This window comes from Lepidothrix coronata, unplaced genomic scaffold (assembly GCF_001604755.1).
Source record: "Lepidothrix coronata isolate B3197 unplaced genomic scaffold, Lepidothrix_coronata-1.0 Scaffold32, whole genome shotgun sequence".
NCBI classification, from domain to species: domain Eukaryota; kingdom Metazoa; phylum Chordata; class Aves; order Passeriformes; family Pipridae; genus Lepidothrix; species Lepidothrix coronata.
Genome location: NW_016690212.1, coordinates 119645 through 134668, shown reverse-complemented (window position 1 = coordinate 134668; position 15024 = coordinate 119645). Strand labels below are relative to the sequence as shown.

Sequence of the window (15024 nt, the reverse complement as noted above, 5' to 3'; positions counted from 1 at the left end):
AAAAGAAAAAGAAGTCTTTGTATTTCTGTTCCTGGCATCTAATGACACCATTAAAAAAAAAAAATCAAACTGAAGGTAAAATATTTTTAGTCTGGCTGTTTTAAAAGTTACCAATGGGAAGAACTGCCAGAGACACAACTGAGAACATACACTCTAATTCTCAACTCTTAGCTCATGTTCTTCCTCATATTGTCTTAAAAAAAGCAAAACAAAACCACACTAAATTACCAATCGGGACTGTACGAATTAAGATAAAGCCAAATTCTTTTACACCAACTCCCCCCTTCCAGGGACAACAGTTCCTGTTCAAATAGCAGTATTAGTTGCCTACTGTCAACTTCAGCTTTGCTGCAGTGCATCACTAAACAAATATACCATTCTACCAAGCAAATCATAACAGAGAACAGTGCAATGAATCTGATGTTTGTAAGCACCACGTGGGAGCTTTTTGTCAAAGTCAGTCAATAGCTTCTTACTTTAACAAAACTTCTTACAGGAAAGAACTGCTGTCTCAAAACATGTACTTATTTAGATTAATTTAACCAGCTGTAATTGTCCACCACCTGAGACTTGCGAGTCAGCTATTTAAAAGGCATAGTTTACTTGCATTATTTTAAAAGCCCTCATTGCCTTTGCATTCAGAGTCCTGTCACTCTGAATGCAAATGAGCTTCCACATGGAAGTGGTGCCTGTTTTGAGACACTTTCCAAATGACTGTTCTTAAATTACTAAGAATTAAATTCAAGGAGTAAACAAATACATTGATGTTGTAAGTGCTAGGGAAAAAATCAAATACTCCAGAAAAACAAATTTGTTTTTTGTCCCAATAGTCCAATTTTGCCTTTCTCAGTCCAAGTATATTATGTCTCAAACATTCAGAAAAGCCAAAACTGTATCTTTCTACCACAGAGACTTCTGTCATTGCTCAAATCCCAGATGCAAATTCTTTCCACTGTTGAAATGCATTAATTCAGATTAAGAGAAAGAATTCTGAAAAGAGATGCTACTGTTCTTTTAAATTAAGATACAGATAACTGAAGTTTATGTTGAATTTTTCAACTCCTGAAATAAAGATATTAAAAACTTAGTTTCTACCCCAATTCTGTTATTACTTATGAACACATAACTTGCGACATCCCTGCTTTCTGGTGAGTCACATCACCAACCACATCAAATCTAGAGCCATCTGCCAGCTCCCTGATCACAACTGTTAAAATACAAAAACACAGCATGTTAAATGTAAGAAGCAATTTCAGTTCTGGTGTTCATGGCTTATATTCGCACTCAGATAAAAAAACTCCTGGAAGAACTGAAAAAGACACACTAATACTCCTTATGAAGTATAATTTTGCAAGCAAAGACACGATTAGTATTAAAACTGTCAAATGCATTAATTAATTTTTGTTGTAACATAAGCATTTCACTGAAGTTGCATGACAGATGTTTGATAACATCATTGAACATTTCAGGTTCTATGACTACATTAAGTAACTAACTTACCATCACGTACTTGCTAATTTTTCTTTAAAAAGTCTGCAAGTTACCAAATTCATTCAAGACTTGATAAACACTATCGCATTTGCAAAAGGAAAAATACAAATTTCATTAAAAAGTCCTGAGAAGTTATTCTGCCCCACAGGAAAATACTTCCTTGAAGGTTTTTTGCCCCATAGACCTTACAGGATAAGTTCATATAGACCTTACAGGATAAGTTCAAACTTAATTTAGGTGAGATGAACAGGATTCAAAATGTAGAGACACACATGTAATTTTCTTTTTGGGGCTCTTAAATTAGAAAAAGAAGGTCATATTCCAAAACTACAGGTAAAATTAACCTTGAACTTGGCTGGTCTTTTTAATATTTTTTAATATATTTTAACATCTGCTATTCTGAATTCAGCGGTTAATTCTCAAAAGTACAATGAATGACAACTGAATACACAATATGACTTGCTCTGACAAAGAAAAAAAAAAGGATTTCTGAGGACAAGACAGACCACTTGATCACTTACTAATTTAATTTCTCTGAGGAAGTGACTGCATTTTTAATGCAACTCCATCAAAGTACAACGTACATAATTAACACTAATCCTCTGAGAAAGGCCTTTAAGGAACACATGTAAGAAATGTACAAAAACTTCAAGTCGGCATCTAAAAGCACTGGTTTAAAATCAAGCAGATACTTAAGTAAAGGTTTCTCGCTTGCATAGTTTGCTTACCTCTGGGGGGGGATATAAGGAGCAGATACTGTTGGCATAACTGTACAGGGTTCAACCACTGTTTTCTTGGCTTTTTTTGTCTTTTTTCTGACTTTTGATGTAGACCTAGCAGTTCTGACTGATCCCTCCTTTCTACAAACACCGTTTTTGATTTCAGCTTCTCCATAAATATTCAGAGGTCTCCGTGTGCAACCTGGTGGAGTATGTACATCACAATAGGCAGTCTTTTTCACAGAGAATGTTGTTCCACTGCCAGTTAGTTCTTTCACAGGTTCCATTTTCATATACAGACCGGCCTTTTGAGCACACGTCACATGGAATGCAGTATAGCAGTTTGCTTTGTGGCACTGGATGCAGGCACCAACACCTTTCTGTTTACAGAGGTAGCATGTTAACTTCCATCTGGCTGGGGGAATGTTCCTGACACCATCAATTGGCTCAATAAAAACTGTATTGGCAAATCCAACTTCTGGAATCCACAAAGCACACACCACATGTCCCCAACGATCATCATCAGTCTTTTTAAAGGCACCTCCCTTGTTTGGGCACAGCACACAGTCTACAGGCCGAGAGCGGGACTGCAAACAGTGTCTGCAGAGCCACTGGCCCTCAGGTATATATGGCACCCCATAGCATTCCTGATGTACTGCTAAATTACACATATCACAAAACAGGATCACATTGCTGTTCTGACATTCACCATCCATGCATATACAACACACTGCATCTTCATCAATTAAAGACTGATGATCACCCTGTTTTTGGTTCTCACAATAGGACTCTTTTTCAAACCTATCCATAAGGAATTCAAACATATTTTGTGAAACAACTGACACTCCATCACTTTTCCGCTTATCATTTATCAATTCTAACCATGCATAATCTTCTTCATCCATGTCATACTCAACTTCATTATCAAGTTCTTCTGCTGACTTCTCAATGAATTTGTAATAAACTGGAGGTCTCCGAGGAGCCGAAGGGGGACTGTATTCAACAATCCGTACTTTTGGTTCTGGAAGAGGAGCTGTTGTAGCAGGTATACCATGCGAGCTCGGAAGAGCTTCATTTTTCTTTTTCACTTTGTTATTTTTATGCCGCTTGCTTCTTAGACACACTGGTGGTCTTTCACTATTTTCTTTATTGCTGTTGCATTCACTCATTTCCTGGGCAGTAAGATCATCTTCTAATATAATCTCTAAAGGATCGAAGATACTGATCCTGTGCAGGCGACCTTCAATTTCTATTTCAACCATCCTTTGAGCTTGAGCATATGTCAAGGTTTCTCGTGTGGGGGAGTGTTTAATACTGCAAGGGGAAGAAGAATGCCTGGCTGCCGATACTCGATGGCATCTTCCTTTTCTCCTCATTTGGTAATGTTTACCTAAAATTAGAGCAACAGTTAATATTATGAACTCCAAACAATCATATTAAAATACGTAGCAAGGAAAAAAACCTTCAGTTCTATAGCCTCCAATATATCTACTCAATTAAAAAGAAACAAAACCAAGACTGTCACTCTTACTCAACAGGACTGCTCACACTGCTTTGTACAAATTTAACCTAATGATCAATTGATCTTCTAAATAACAGCTTCTCTGAGTAAACACAGCTATACAAAATCCTTGCTGCAAAAATCCTACAGAAGTGCTATCTGCAAGATTGCTGCATGAGAACAAAGCATTTCAGAAGTGCCATGGAAAAAAAACCCCGGTATTTGTTACCTTATAAGAAAACCTTTAATACAGTATTTCCTAATATTTCAGTTAGAAAATTTCTTCAACAGGTACAGATTACTTCCTCCAGACCTCCCTTCAAAAGAACTAATGCAATTGTGAAAGAAAACCAAGTTTTTCCACTAATTTTTTTCCAGTGCAATTTGGAACAGCCACGTTGTCTACTATTATAATTACTACACCTATACTTAAAAGCTAGAAAAATGCACATACTTGAATTTGGCAAGTATGCAGTTTGACAGCCCTCTACTTTTTTTAACTTTCCGCAATCCTTAGTGAGCCTATTATTCTTCAAAACATGACAAGAACATAATTGAACTTGCAGTGCCCAATGTGGTGCAGTATGGAGTGCAACTAGGAAATATTCCACCTGTAAAGCAAATTTGACTTAGAGCCAAAATGTGCTCCCTGCTTTTAAGTATGTAGGTACACACACCCTTCTCCCTCAACAGATTCTTCAAGAGCTGTTCTCAGATCAACAGGATAGATAAAAGCCTCCCTCTCTTTAAATCCAGTCCCAAGCTCTTTAACACAGTTTTCAAGTTTATGACCTACTGCAAAAAGATCACATACCATACAAAAAGATATCTTCCCAGACAAGTATGAATTTTGGTCACAAAATTTCTAAATTAAAAGCTTCCATACTTCTGCCTTTTGACATCTTCACACTGTGTGGGGTTTTTCTCGTATGAGGGTTGAAAATATTATAATAATTATAATAATTTAAACTAGCAAATGTTTGCAAAAATATTATAATAATTATAAACTTGACTGATAAGGTCAAGTATAAAATTCTATACCACTCCTTCCTTCTTCTCAATAAATCATTAATAAATAGCATCATTCAACCTCAGCTGCAGAAAAAAACCACAACCTTTAATCACTGCCTTAAAGTATTAATAGGGCCTCACTGTTTCAACTCTGCACTTTAGGTCAGTGCTGCATATTAGTTAAAATAACACAACTATTGTTAGCATGTATTGCCAAAATAGCAGAGAAATACAGAGATCAAAACACAACTATTGTTGAAGGCCAGTGCATCTATTTCAAGAAGAAAATGGCAAGGAATGGAACAACAAGAACTACTCCAGGGCATCTGTCTTTTCCTTAGTCTATGATGCCAATCTTAAAGATTCACCTCCAAAGTACTGGCGGAACTCCTTTTATAGGAAGACTAAACAATTTAAGCAGCTAACCCTAAGACTAGTTCCTGAGAGGATCTATCTGCTCTCACAAACTGACCTTGCTTTCTCAATGTGAATTGGCAACAGTGTTGCTCATAGATCTGACTTCTATACAAATAATTCTTAACTCTTACTTATTTTTATAGCATAAAAACAGACAACAGTCAGTGCTTAATCATGACAGATCTCTGATGTGCTCTATATAAACAAAAGATGAAGGTTCCACCTTTTCAAACAAGTTTGGAAGAAATATTTAATAATTAAATTCTGTAAAATAACATAGGATACAATCATACTGATTTCTTAACTGCGGAAAAAAGTTTAAACCACTAATGCTGCCATAGAAGGTCCAATGACTAAAAACAAAAACATACTGATAATTTAATAGACATTAAAAGTTAGTTCCCAGTTTCCATACAGATTTTATAATTTAGAGGTAATAAATATATACTCAAAGCTAATCCAAAGGCTCTGATTTCTGTTTATTACTGTGAGCAAATAATGACGGATTCTTCATCTAAAACACACTGATGTGTCAATGTACAGCAACTTACTACAGATCAGAATGGATTCATTTTATATGACTTTGTTTTATATGTCTGTCTTTACTCACCAATCAAGGAAAACAGATAGGTTATATCATGTTTACCTCATATAATTGCATTTCAATTCTGTCTAGATGTGAAAGTCTGTTTTGATATTTTTAATGCCCCTTTCTACATTTTAGCTGGTTGTGTATCTGTTCATAGCAGCTCCTGAGAATAGAGACTGTTTTGAAAACAATACCAAGGAAGAGACAAGAAGTGGCCTTCAGAAATCAAAAACATGTGTAACTTGTCCATGCTATTTATCTTAGCCCAGTACCACAGAAAAACACATTAATGCTCAGTTTCCAAGCTCTCCAACCCACTCGGTTCCCAAGATTTTTAAGCATGGCTTCAAGCAGATACTAAGAACAGGAAGAAAATACTCAAAAATACAAGCATTCTTGCTTAAATATTTAGGACTGCTGTTGCAAAAGTCAAATAAACTGTATGAACCAGAACAATAAAAGATGATTGGGCTAGCAACTTAGCATCTTTCCTGCAAACACTCAACAGTAAATACAGCCGATTAGGAAACAAATTAAACCTCAGCTAAACACAGAATGGATACCCTACAAATACAATGCAGTGCACATAGAATTGGAATTGGTAGTTCTCTGGACAAATTCCATGCAAATTTAGTGTGAATAACTTAAATGCCCTGGAAGCCAAAGTAGTGTTTTGTTTCTTCAAAATCCTTCTGTTTGCAAACGTTTGCAATACTCCAGATTAAGACTATATTTCTGCATAGCAAATTCACAGAATCACAGAATATGCTGAGTTGGAAGGGACCCACAAGGATCATCGAGTACAACTCCTGGCCCTGCACAGGACCATCCCCAAGAGTCACACCATGTGCCTCTGCATATTGTCCAAACACTTCTTGGACTCTGTCAGGCTTGGTATTGTGACCACTTCTGGTTTGCTTCTCCTAGGTAATTATCAGGTATCTTTCTCCCTCCTCCCTGCTCCCAGTATCCTGTAGATCGACAGAAATCACGCCCATGGATTTAAGTTTGAAAAAGGGCAAACTAAGACAAGTTTCCATTCAATATTAACAAAGATACCACACTAACTACAAACAGTATTGTATCAATGCACTTGTGTAAGCACTTTTCTGCCTCTTATGACTCAAAGACTGCAGGATATAAACCAGAAAAGTTAATCACAGCCTTCCTCTCTCAGAATTACATCAGCTTCTTCGGAAGAAAGTCACTAGCAGACGTTCTCCCTCACCATCAACAAAAGTACATAAAGACAGCTATTTCGTGTGGTATGAGGCAAAAAAAAACCCCAAACCAAAAAAAAAACTATGAAGGTGCAGGATAGCTAAATTTGAAAAGCACGATAACATAAACTTTTTGATTACCAATCTCTATCCTAGTTACCTTCCTCCTCTTCAAATAAATTGCCTTTGGTCCCTGGATCCCCTGCTCAATGGAAAAGGGAATTCCATTCTCAATGGGCACTTTCATGCAGACCATTAAAAAGAGAAAGACACAGGAATGCTCTTTAATCCCAGACAATAAGGGACGGTAAGCACACCGTGCTTACTCGCACTTGGGGCAGACACCACCCACCGCTCCAGCCGCACAGCGGGAGCGACCCCCGAGCGATACCCCCGGGGCGCGGCACAGAGCGAGGCTCAGGAAGCCCAGCGAGCCGGCCCGGGGACGGCCGAGAGACGCGGGGCCACCGGAGCCGCTCTCCCCCGGGCCGGCGGATGGAGCCCGCCGACGCCAGACCCCGGAGCCATCGGGGATCCCGGAGCCATCGGGGATCCCGCAGCCATCCCGGGATTCCGCAGCCCGCGCGCGGTGCCCACGCCCCCGGGCCCGCCTTCGCCGGTGCCGCGCCAACACTTCCTGCCCACGCCCAGGGAGCCTCCAGCGCTCCCTCCCCTCCGCGCCGATGGTTCCTGCCCGGCGCGGCGCTCCCCCCTCCCGGCCCCCAGCAGGATGGTTCCTGCCCGGGCCCATCATCTCCAGCCCTTCCCAACAGTCACTCCCTCCCCGCCGCGAAAATACTCGGCCCACAAATATGGCGGCTGACAAAACAGCTCCAGCGGCGCCCTCCTCCCTCCCTCCCCCAGCCCGCCGCGCTCCGCTCGCCTCCCCGCCCGCCCGCCCTTCCCTTCCCCACCCCGGGCTGCCGTGCCCATCCCGCCTCGCTCTTCCCCCCACGCCGCTCTCCCGTCCCGCCACGGAGGGACCCGCCGGCTCCCGGCCCCGCAGCCCCCCGCCCGCCAGCTCCGCCGGCCGCCCGGCCGCACTCACGCTCTGGGAGCCGCCGAGGCGCGGCTGACAGACCTCCCTCTCCGCCGCTGCGGCCGACGCTCGGCCGGGTTAATGGCGGAGGCCCCGCCGGTGCTGCCGCCTGGCCCCGCGTCCGGCAGCCGCGGGCGGGCGAGCGGGCGCTGCGAGGGCCGCGCTGCCCGCGGCGGACACCCGGCGCTGGGTGCGGGGCTGCTGCTGCCGCCGGGCGCGGCGCATTCGTGAGGCGCGGCGCGGGTCGCCGTCCGGCTGCGGGCTCGGCGCTCGGCTCCCGGGGCTGAGCGGCTCCCCTCCCCCCGCGGCACAAACAATGCGGCTTCACCACAGCGCTGCGCCGACGGGGGGGAGGAGGAGAGGCGGGCGGGGAGCGAGCGAGCGAGCGAGGGAGGGAAGGAACGCGAGGGCGCCAGGCACCGCCCAGCCCCGCCGCTGCCGCCGCCGCGGGGCGGGGCCTGAGCGCCACCTCCCCCCTGCCCGGGGCCGGCACCGGCCGCGCTCGGGGCTCGGAGCGGGAACGAGCCGCCCCCGGGGCCGCCGCGCTCCCGCCCAGCGCCGGCCGGGCCGGGCCCGAGCCCGCCGCGCGCCCCCGGCGGATCGTCCGAACGCCCCAGCACGGGGGGAACGAGGGAGGAGGAGGAGGACGGGGAACGAACGGGGGCGGGACGCGGCTCGTTACAAAACCGAGGCTTAAAACTTGAAGCGAGTGGTATTTATTATCGCTTTGGGGGAACTCCAAGCTCGAGCTTCCTTACATAGAAAATTTGTTTGAAAGTCAGTTCTTGCGTGGTCTTCAGGTCAGGCTGCTGCTTACAGATTAACTGATAATAGCCTTACATTTTGACAGAGCAAAAGCAGGTTATTTCTGGCTCCCTCTGCGAAGGACACCCTTTGTTAGGTATTATTTTTAGACAGCCATTACAGCTATATTCGAAAACTGGAGGATTTCACTGCAATACGTTTCTGTGACGCAGCTGCACCCACATCCTTAAAAAACAACTTTTAGCTGGCCCAGCCTGAGATAAACATTTGCCTGTGCCTATCACAAGTCCTGAGTATAGTAAAAAGCAAGTGGTTGAGAGTAGGTGTGATTCTCTTTGCCCATCCACTAAGCGAAGTCGCTTCAAAACAATTTACCAATTAATTTTTATGTTTTTTCTAGCCCTACTATGTTTGCTTGCCTCAAAAAGCACTTGGTCCTACAATAAATTTATGACTACGATATCAGAAATAGATGCACCTGTCATTGTAGAAAGTGAATTAAGGTCCAGAGAGTTTAAGTAACTTTGCTAAGGAAACGTTGTAGAATAGGCAAAGTACGCTGCAACTCCTTTTTTCCTCATCAGGGACCATTCAGCATGCGGATCTCTGAACAAAACAGAAGCTATTAAAGCACCTAACACTTGTGCAGTGCACTCAGTGTAGGACTAGATCCTTAGGATCAGACAGGTACAGTACCTTCAATTTTAAATACAAGACAGTTTGTATGAACTATGGAGGCCATCTGTTCATTTGTGTACTTGCCTGTGAGGAACTACTCTCTGATTATATTGCTTAACTGATCCTACCATCAGTCTCAGGGGTCTCACAACATGCTGATGTAAGTTAGTGTTGTTGCACTGGAATTCAGCCTGTGATAGGAAGGTATTAAGAGGGAGCAGCATACTAAATCATATACGTTAGTGTGCAGAGTATAAAAATTAATAGAAATTACATTGTCAAGAAGCTAATAATAATAATGAAATATTGTCTATGATAGAAAATGCGTCAGTTTATCTTTTAAGTGATAATCTACGTGTATTTGCTGTGGAGCTGTACAAATGCTTTATAACTGGAGACAAGTTTTCTGCAGAGACCTTGATGGTGTCCATACTCTCAATGTGTCTGAAGCACAGTAAGTCTGGCTCTTTTCCAGATTCTTTTTTCTGCCAGGTGGACTACAGCATTACATAGTCCCCGGACATCCTTTTGATAATGTGGTGTTCCTTACTGGCATTTGCACCATTTGACCATTTTTCTGTAATTTAAAGTCACGCTTCTAGATCCTCTTAATTACTCTCAGTAGGAAGGTATGTGGAGTTTTCGCTATGGATTGTCCAGGCTAGGACACAGAACGCATGTTGTTCCTTGAGATGGTATTTCAGAGCAACAGCACAAAGATCCGGGCAGGCTTAACATGTAGTTCCATATTAGAAGCCTTCAACTTACATATCACTTCTCATTATGACAGGCTACCAGAGCAGAATCTTCACCCCTTCCATGCATGGGGAATGTACTAATGTATTAATAATGTACTAATGTATTAGTACATTAGCCCATATATTTTAAAATACAACAATATGTAGTATTGTCTGGGGCATCTGAACAGTCCTCTGCACATGCCTCTATAACCTCAAAGATCTGTTACCTTTGCCTTTTCCACCTCACAAGTGAGACCTGGTTACTCAAAAGAATACAGTTCTACCAGGATACAATCCAATTTCAAGCAAAAATAACTGTCCCTCTGATCCATAGTTTGGTGACAACAGATCCATAACCACCCTGGCACCAGTTCAACATTGTGCAAGGGGATTCAGTCCCAGTGCACCAGAATCTTCACACCCCTACCTGGCAGCATCAAATTGTTAATCAAATTGCCACTGTTGACTCACCCTGCATGGGAAACTTCCACAGGAGGATCTTCTGCCTACCAGCTTTCACATCTGCTCATTACTAAATTCTCAACAGAATCACTGCAAGAAGGATCATGTAAGCAAACACAACCGATTTTTATCTGCTTCAGCATCCTCCTCTTTCCTTCAAATTGCAAGAGACACATTTTTATGTTTCTAAAGTGTATCACCTACATAGTATCACTTTTGTTTTACAAATAATTAAAGGTCAACTCAGACTTGCTGCAGCACTAAATACCGTCGGGGCACTGATCATCCCTGGATGCAACTCTGTATCCCTGTACTGGTCTCAACAGCCGGCTGGTGAAGGGACAAGCAAGAATCAGAACCCACTCCACACGTTCTTTAGAACCTGCAAGAATCTTTGCATTTCAATGCAGGTTTTGGACATGGCATGCATTGTGCGGGTCTGCTTCCCATCATGACGATGAATCTGCCTAACCTTGCATGTGATGCCTCTGTATGATGCCTCAAGCCAATCTATCACTAATAAGTTTTCAAGTTTGGCTTCCCCACCGTACAATTTACACCTTCACGCTTATCTATGCATGACTAATATTCCCCTTCATAGTTCTGTCTCATGAGATATAACATTACCATGGTCCTTTCAGCCTACACGGGAATGCTTTTAGACCTCACTTACCTCATCATAGTATGTGGCACCCGTACAATACTCAGGGGCATGACTTTGCAAGTTCACAAAAGAAAGGTTGTTCCCAAACCTCACAGAAGCCAGAACAGCATTCACTGTGGAAAAGATGCTGTAACCCAATCAAAAGACATATTACAGCATTGTGCTGACAAAACCTCAGCTGGTTTTTTTCAGTCTGCAGCATCCCTCCACATCTTCTGGGTGATCTTTTCAAACTATTGCATTTACAGAAAAATCCACCTATCACTGATCCATCTTCTAGTTATCACTGATACCTTTGTGGAAAGACTGACTTCTTTTTCATACTAGACTGAGTGGGATATAGTCAAAGTTCTGTAAGATTATTCCAGAATGAGGATCAAATTTTTGGCTTCAAATATGTAAAAAAATTGTTAGTCCTTTTAACTCCTACATGTTTAGTGGATATTGTTCCTTGTTCTCTAGTTAGGAAGAATTTTCTGGATATTCCTTTTCACTCTGATCTGGAAGTTCTGGCTGTACTATGACAAAACAGCAAGTAGAGATGGAATGATAGTGGTATTCATCATGTTCACTAACTGCTAAGGAATCAAAAATGTTTTGTTTCTTATGGCCTCACTAACTCTTATTTCCTGCAGGTACCACCCTTCTCATTCTCAGAGTCAAAGTGGTTCTCTGTTTATAAAATTGGTGAGACCCTTTAGTCTGACCCTCTGGAACAATTTGTGTTGATTGAAACAAATGGTCTTTACCAATACACAAGTTTTAAACAGTCTGGAAGCTGTGTCAATGCCTTTTATGGTATTGAGAAAGTTACAGAGCCCTTTTATCATCAGAGCACCAGAACTCAGGCTACATCACTGTGCTTGTGAAGAAATACCTTGTAGCTGCATCTGCTAAGCAGTCCTATGGAATGTTATCTAGAGATAAGACTTGAAGATCATTTGACAGAGTGGTCTTCAAGTGGTACAGCTGCTATGCAAAGGCCCCTACCCCATTTCCATTTAAGCATTTGTTGGAACTACTGCTTGGAGTCACCTACTGCAAGAAGAGGTATGCAGACAGAAAGATAAGCCACATGATGAGATACACAATCAACAGGGAAACCTATTTCCTGCATTACTTATCCACTATCTAGCTTGAATCCTTTACCATCATGTAAAATCTTGTAGTTAGAACACGCTCTCTACCATGTGCGCTCATAACTGTCGCATGATGGAAGCTGAGGCTTGAGCTCACCCCAATGGACACTGCAAAGATTTAAAAAAAACAAAACAAAACAAACCCAAACAAAGTTCACTATTGGGATACACATGAAAACATATGCAAACTATGATTCAACAATACAAAACAAAAAAATACCCAAATTACAAAACACCGCAGCACAAGCACGAGGCTTGCCCATCTACTCACCTGCAGGTCTTCTAAACAGCAAAACTACCATCTACTGTTTTAGAGACTATTTTGCCAAGCACAAACCCTTGGAACAGTTATTTGCACTCTTACGTATAAATAATGCTGCTGCTTATGGAAGAGTAGACAGAGCCATAAACAAGGGAATAGCGTTCTCCTTCTCTTCCGTTATTGCCTTTTTGGCATTAATTATTCAATTCCTAGTGTTTTCAGTTTGGCACCTTTATTATGTTCTGCATAGTAACTCCACCTGCAAAGGTCTTTGTGGAAAGCTATTCCTGCCACAGGATAACTGCCATCAGAACAACTGTTCATAAACAAGTCACCTATTTTCTGTTTAGCTCCCAGAAGCGCCTCTCTGCATGATCAGATGAAAACAATTGCCAGCACGAGGGAGCAGCAGTGAAGTAAATCCAGGATTTGGGAGTGCCCCTTCCCTAGTTATTAGCCGTCGTTAGTTCAGCTTACAAAAGCAGCTGCATGTTTAGAACTGGAGTGTCTGTCAATTCACACAGCATAACCAACTGAGCCAAGTTACGGGCAAAGACAGAACGTCAGCAGTAATGGGTAGGAATCAAAAAGCAAAAACAGTAATTGCTAAGCAAAAAGTTCTAAAAATATCATACTTGCATAGCAAAGAATTACAAAACAGTGTGGCCAAACAATCTACATTGGATTTTGACCTCTTTTTTGCAAGACAGGCTGAAGAAGTTAACGCAACAAAAGAAGGACCTATTTGAACTGAACATTTTTGTCAAATGCAGCCACAGTGAAGGGAAAACAAAGTGGGTTCCACACATTTATCTGATACACAATGATTTCTGAGAAATATAATTTATTTCTAATTTCTCCCTGTGGCTGTTCTCCTGATCAGGTTTAGATTTCAGAAGATATTTCATTTATCCTGAACTCAGGTAACTGCTTAAGGCAGCATAACCCATGTAAACAATATTAACGCAAATACATTGTTGCCTTCTCCCTTTCCTACTTCCTGATTATTTCCTCTGCACTGGGAAGGATCCTCTACCCAGCATTCATCCAAGCAAAGACAAGTTGCTCACTGCCTTCATGAAGTTTAATAATACATAAAGTTTCTTTTATTTATTGAATCCCTTAGAGCAACTTCTCCATTCTCAATTTCTTTGCTGTCAGTATCAAAACTTACCAGTGTAATATGAGATGGAAGTATAAACTCCGAGGGAAGTTGTTTTCCTAGTTAGGTCACTCACAAACACGTACCTCTAACAAACAACCTCTAATATTTACAGTGAGTTAACACTTCAGCCTTAGTATAATTAAGGTAAAATTCAATCCGCAATGAGACCTAAATCCAGTCTTAATTATTTTACTACCTCTTCCTCATTCCTTCTAGAGGACAAACCTGGTTTGTAGATGATTAAGATGGTATGCAATGGAGGAAGCTCGGCCGCCAGAATCCCTAGTCATTTATCACAGAAGAGATCCAAAAATAGATGGGCTCATTCAGAATTAAAACCTTGTCTCCTCATTTACATGGGGAAGGACTACAATGCAAAGTGACACCAAAATCTGGGGAGGAAAAATAAAGTGAAAAATAAGTCAGAAACAAGACTCAATACATGACCACCCACAAAAAAACCCAAACAACCAAGAGCAACAGACATGGCTCACAACTTCCTCTCTTTCCCTCAGAGAAACCCGACTTGTATGTATCATTTAACAAGCAGTAATGAGCCCTATGCAACTTCGCTTTGTCTCAGACATACTACCACCTTGGCCAGTGCCTGATGCTGGATAATAAAGAGAACTTCCAAACCCATGCATATATAAATCAGTTTTGATACATAATATGGCTTCATAATGTAGACAGAATCTCAACAGGCCCAATGAAAATCCTAGAATAGGAACTTCCAACTGAGCACTCCTGAAAGACATTCCAGCACCATCCTAATTCCACATAAAGGGTACGTACGAATAAATCCTGTGAAGGTGCTACTATATGCTCAGCTCCAAGTCAAAAGACACTGACATACATCTCTGATGTGCTATAAATTGAGGATGATAAAGAGATTAGACAGCTGTGTTTGTAACAAGAGAGGTAATCAAAATAAATGTACAAGGGTACCATGGTTTTAGCAGTGAATGCTTGTTCACAACTACTGTGTAATTGCTCATTCTTTATTTCCTGAGCACCCACCTTGACACCTTGGATCTGATCAGCAGAGCCAAGTGCCCACTGATGTAAATGGGTATCTATGCTAAATATATAAGTACTTTCCTATGTTTAGTGTTCTTAGAAACTGTACTCTTGTGATACTAAATTGGACATCCAAATTTAG

At 41.9% G+C, this 15024-nt stretch overlaps 1 protein-coding gene across 6 annotated transcripts in view; it reads right to left on the bottom strand.

Annotated features, from left to right (window-relative positions):
- Positions 1–8114, bottom strand: part of BRD1 (bromodomain containing 1) — a 57331-nt gene extending 49217 nt beyond the window's left edge. For 3 of the 6 annotated variants that reach the window (XM_017811499.1, XM_017811500.1, XM_017811501.1), the window contains exon 1: positions 2220–3600. In XM_017811499.1, coding sequence (XP_017666988.1) covers positions 2220–3586 — 1367 coding nt within the window. In that variant the 5' untranslated portion in view covers positions 3587–3600. Of the gene's footprint in view, positions 1–2219; positions 3601–7108; positions 7289–7996 lie in introns of those variants that run through there. The other 3 variants (XM_017811495.1, XM_017811498.1, XM_017811496.1) reach the window with 3 other exon arrangements.
- Between the last annotated feature and the right edge of the window lie 6910 nt (positions 8115–15024).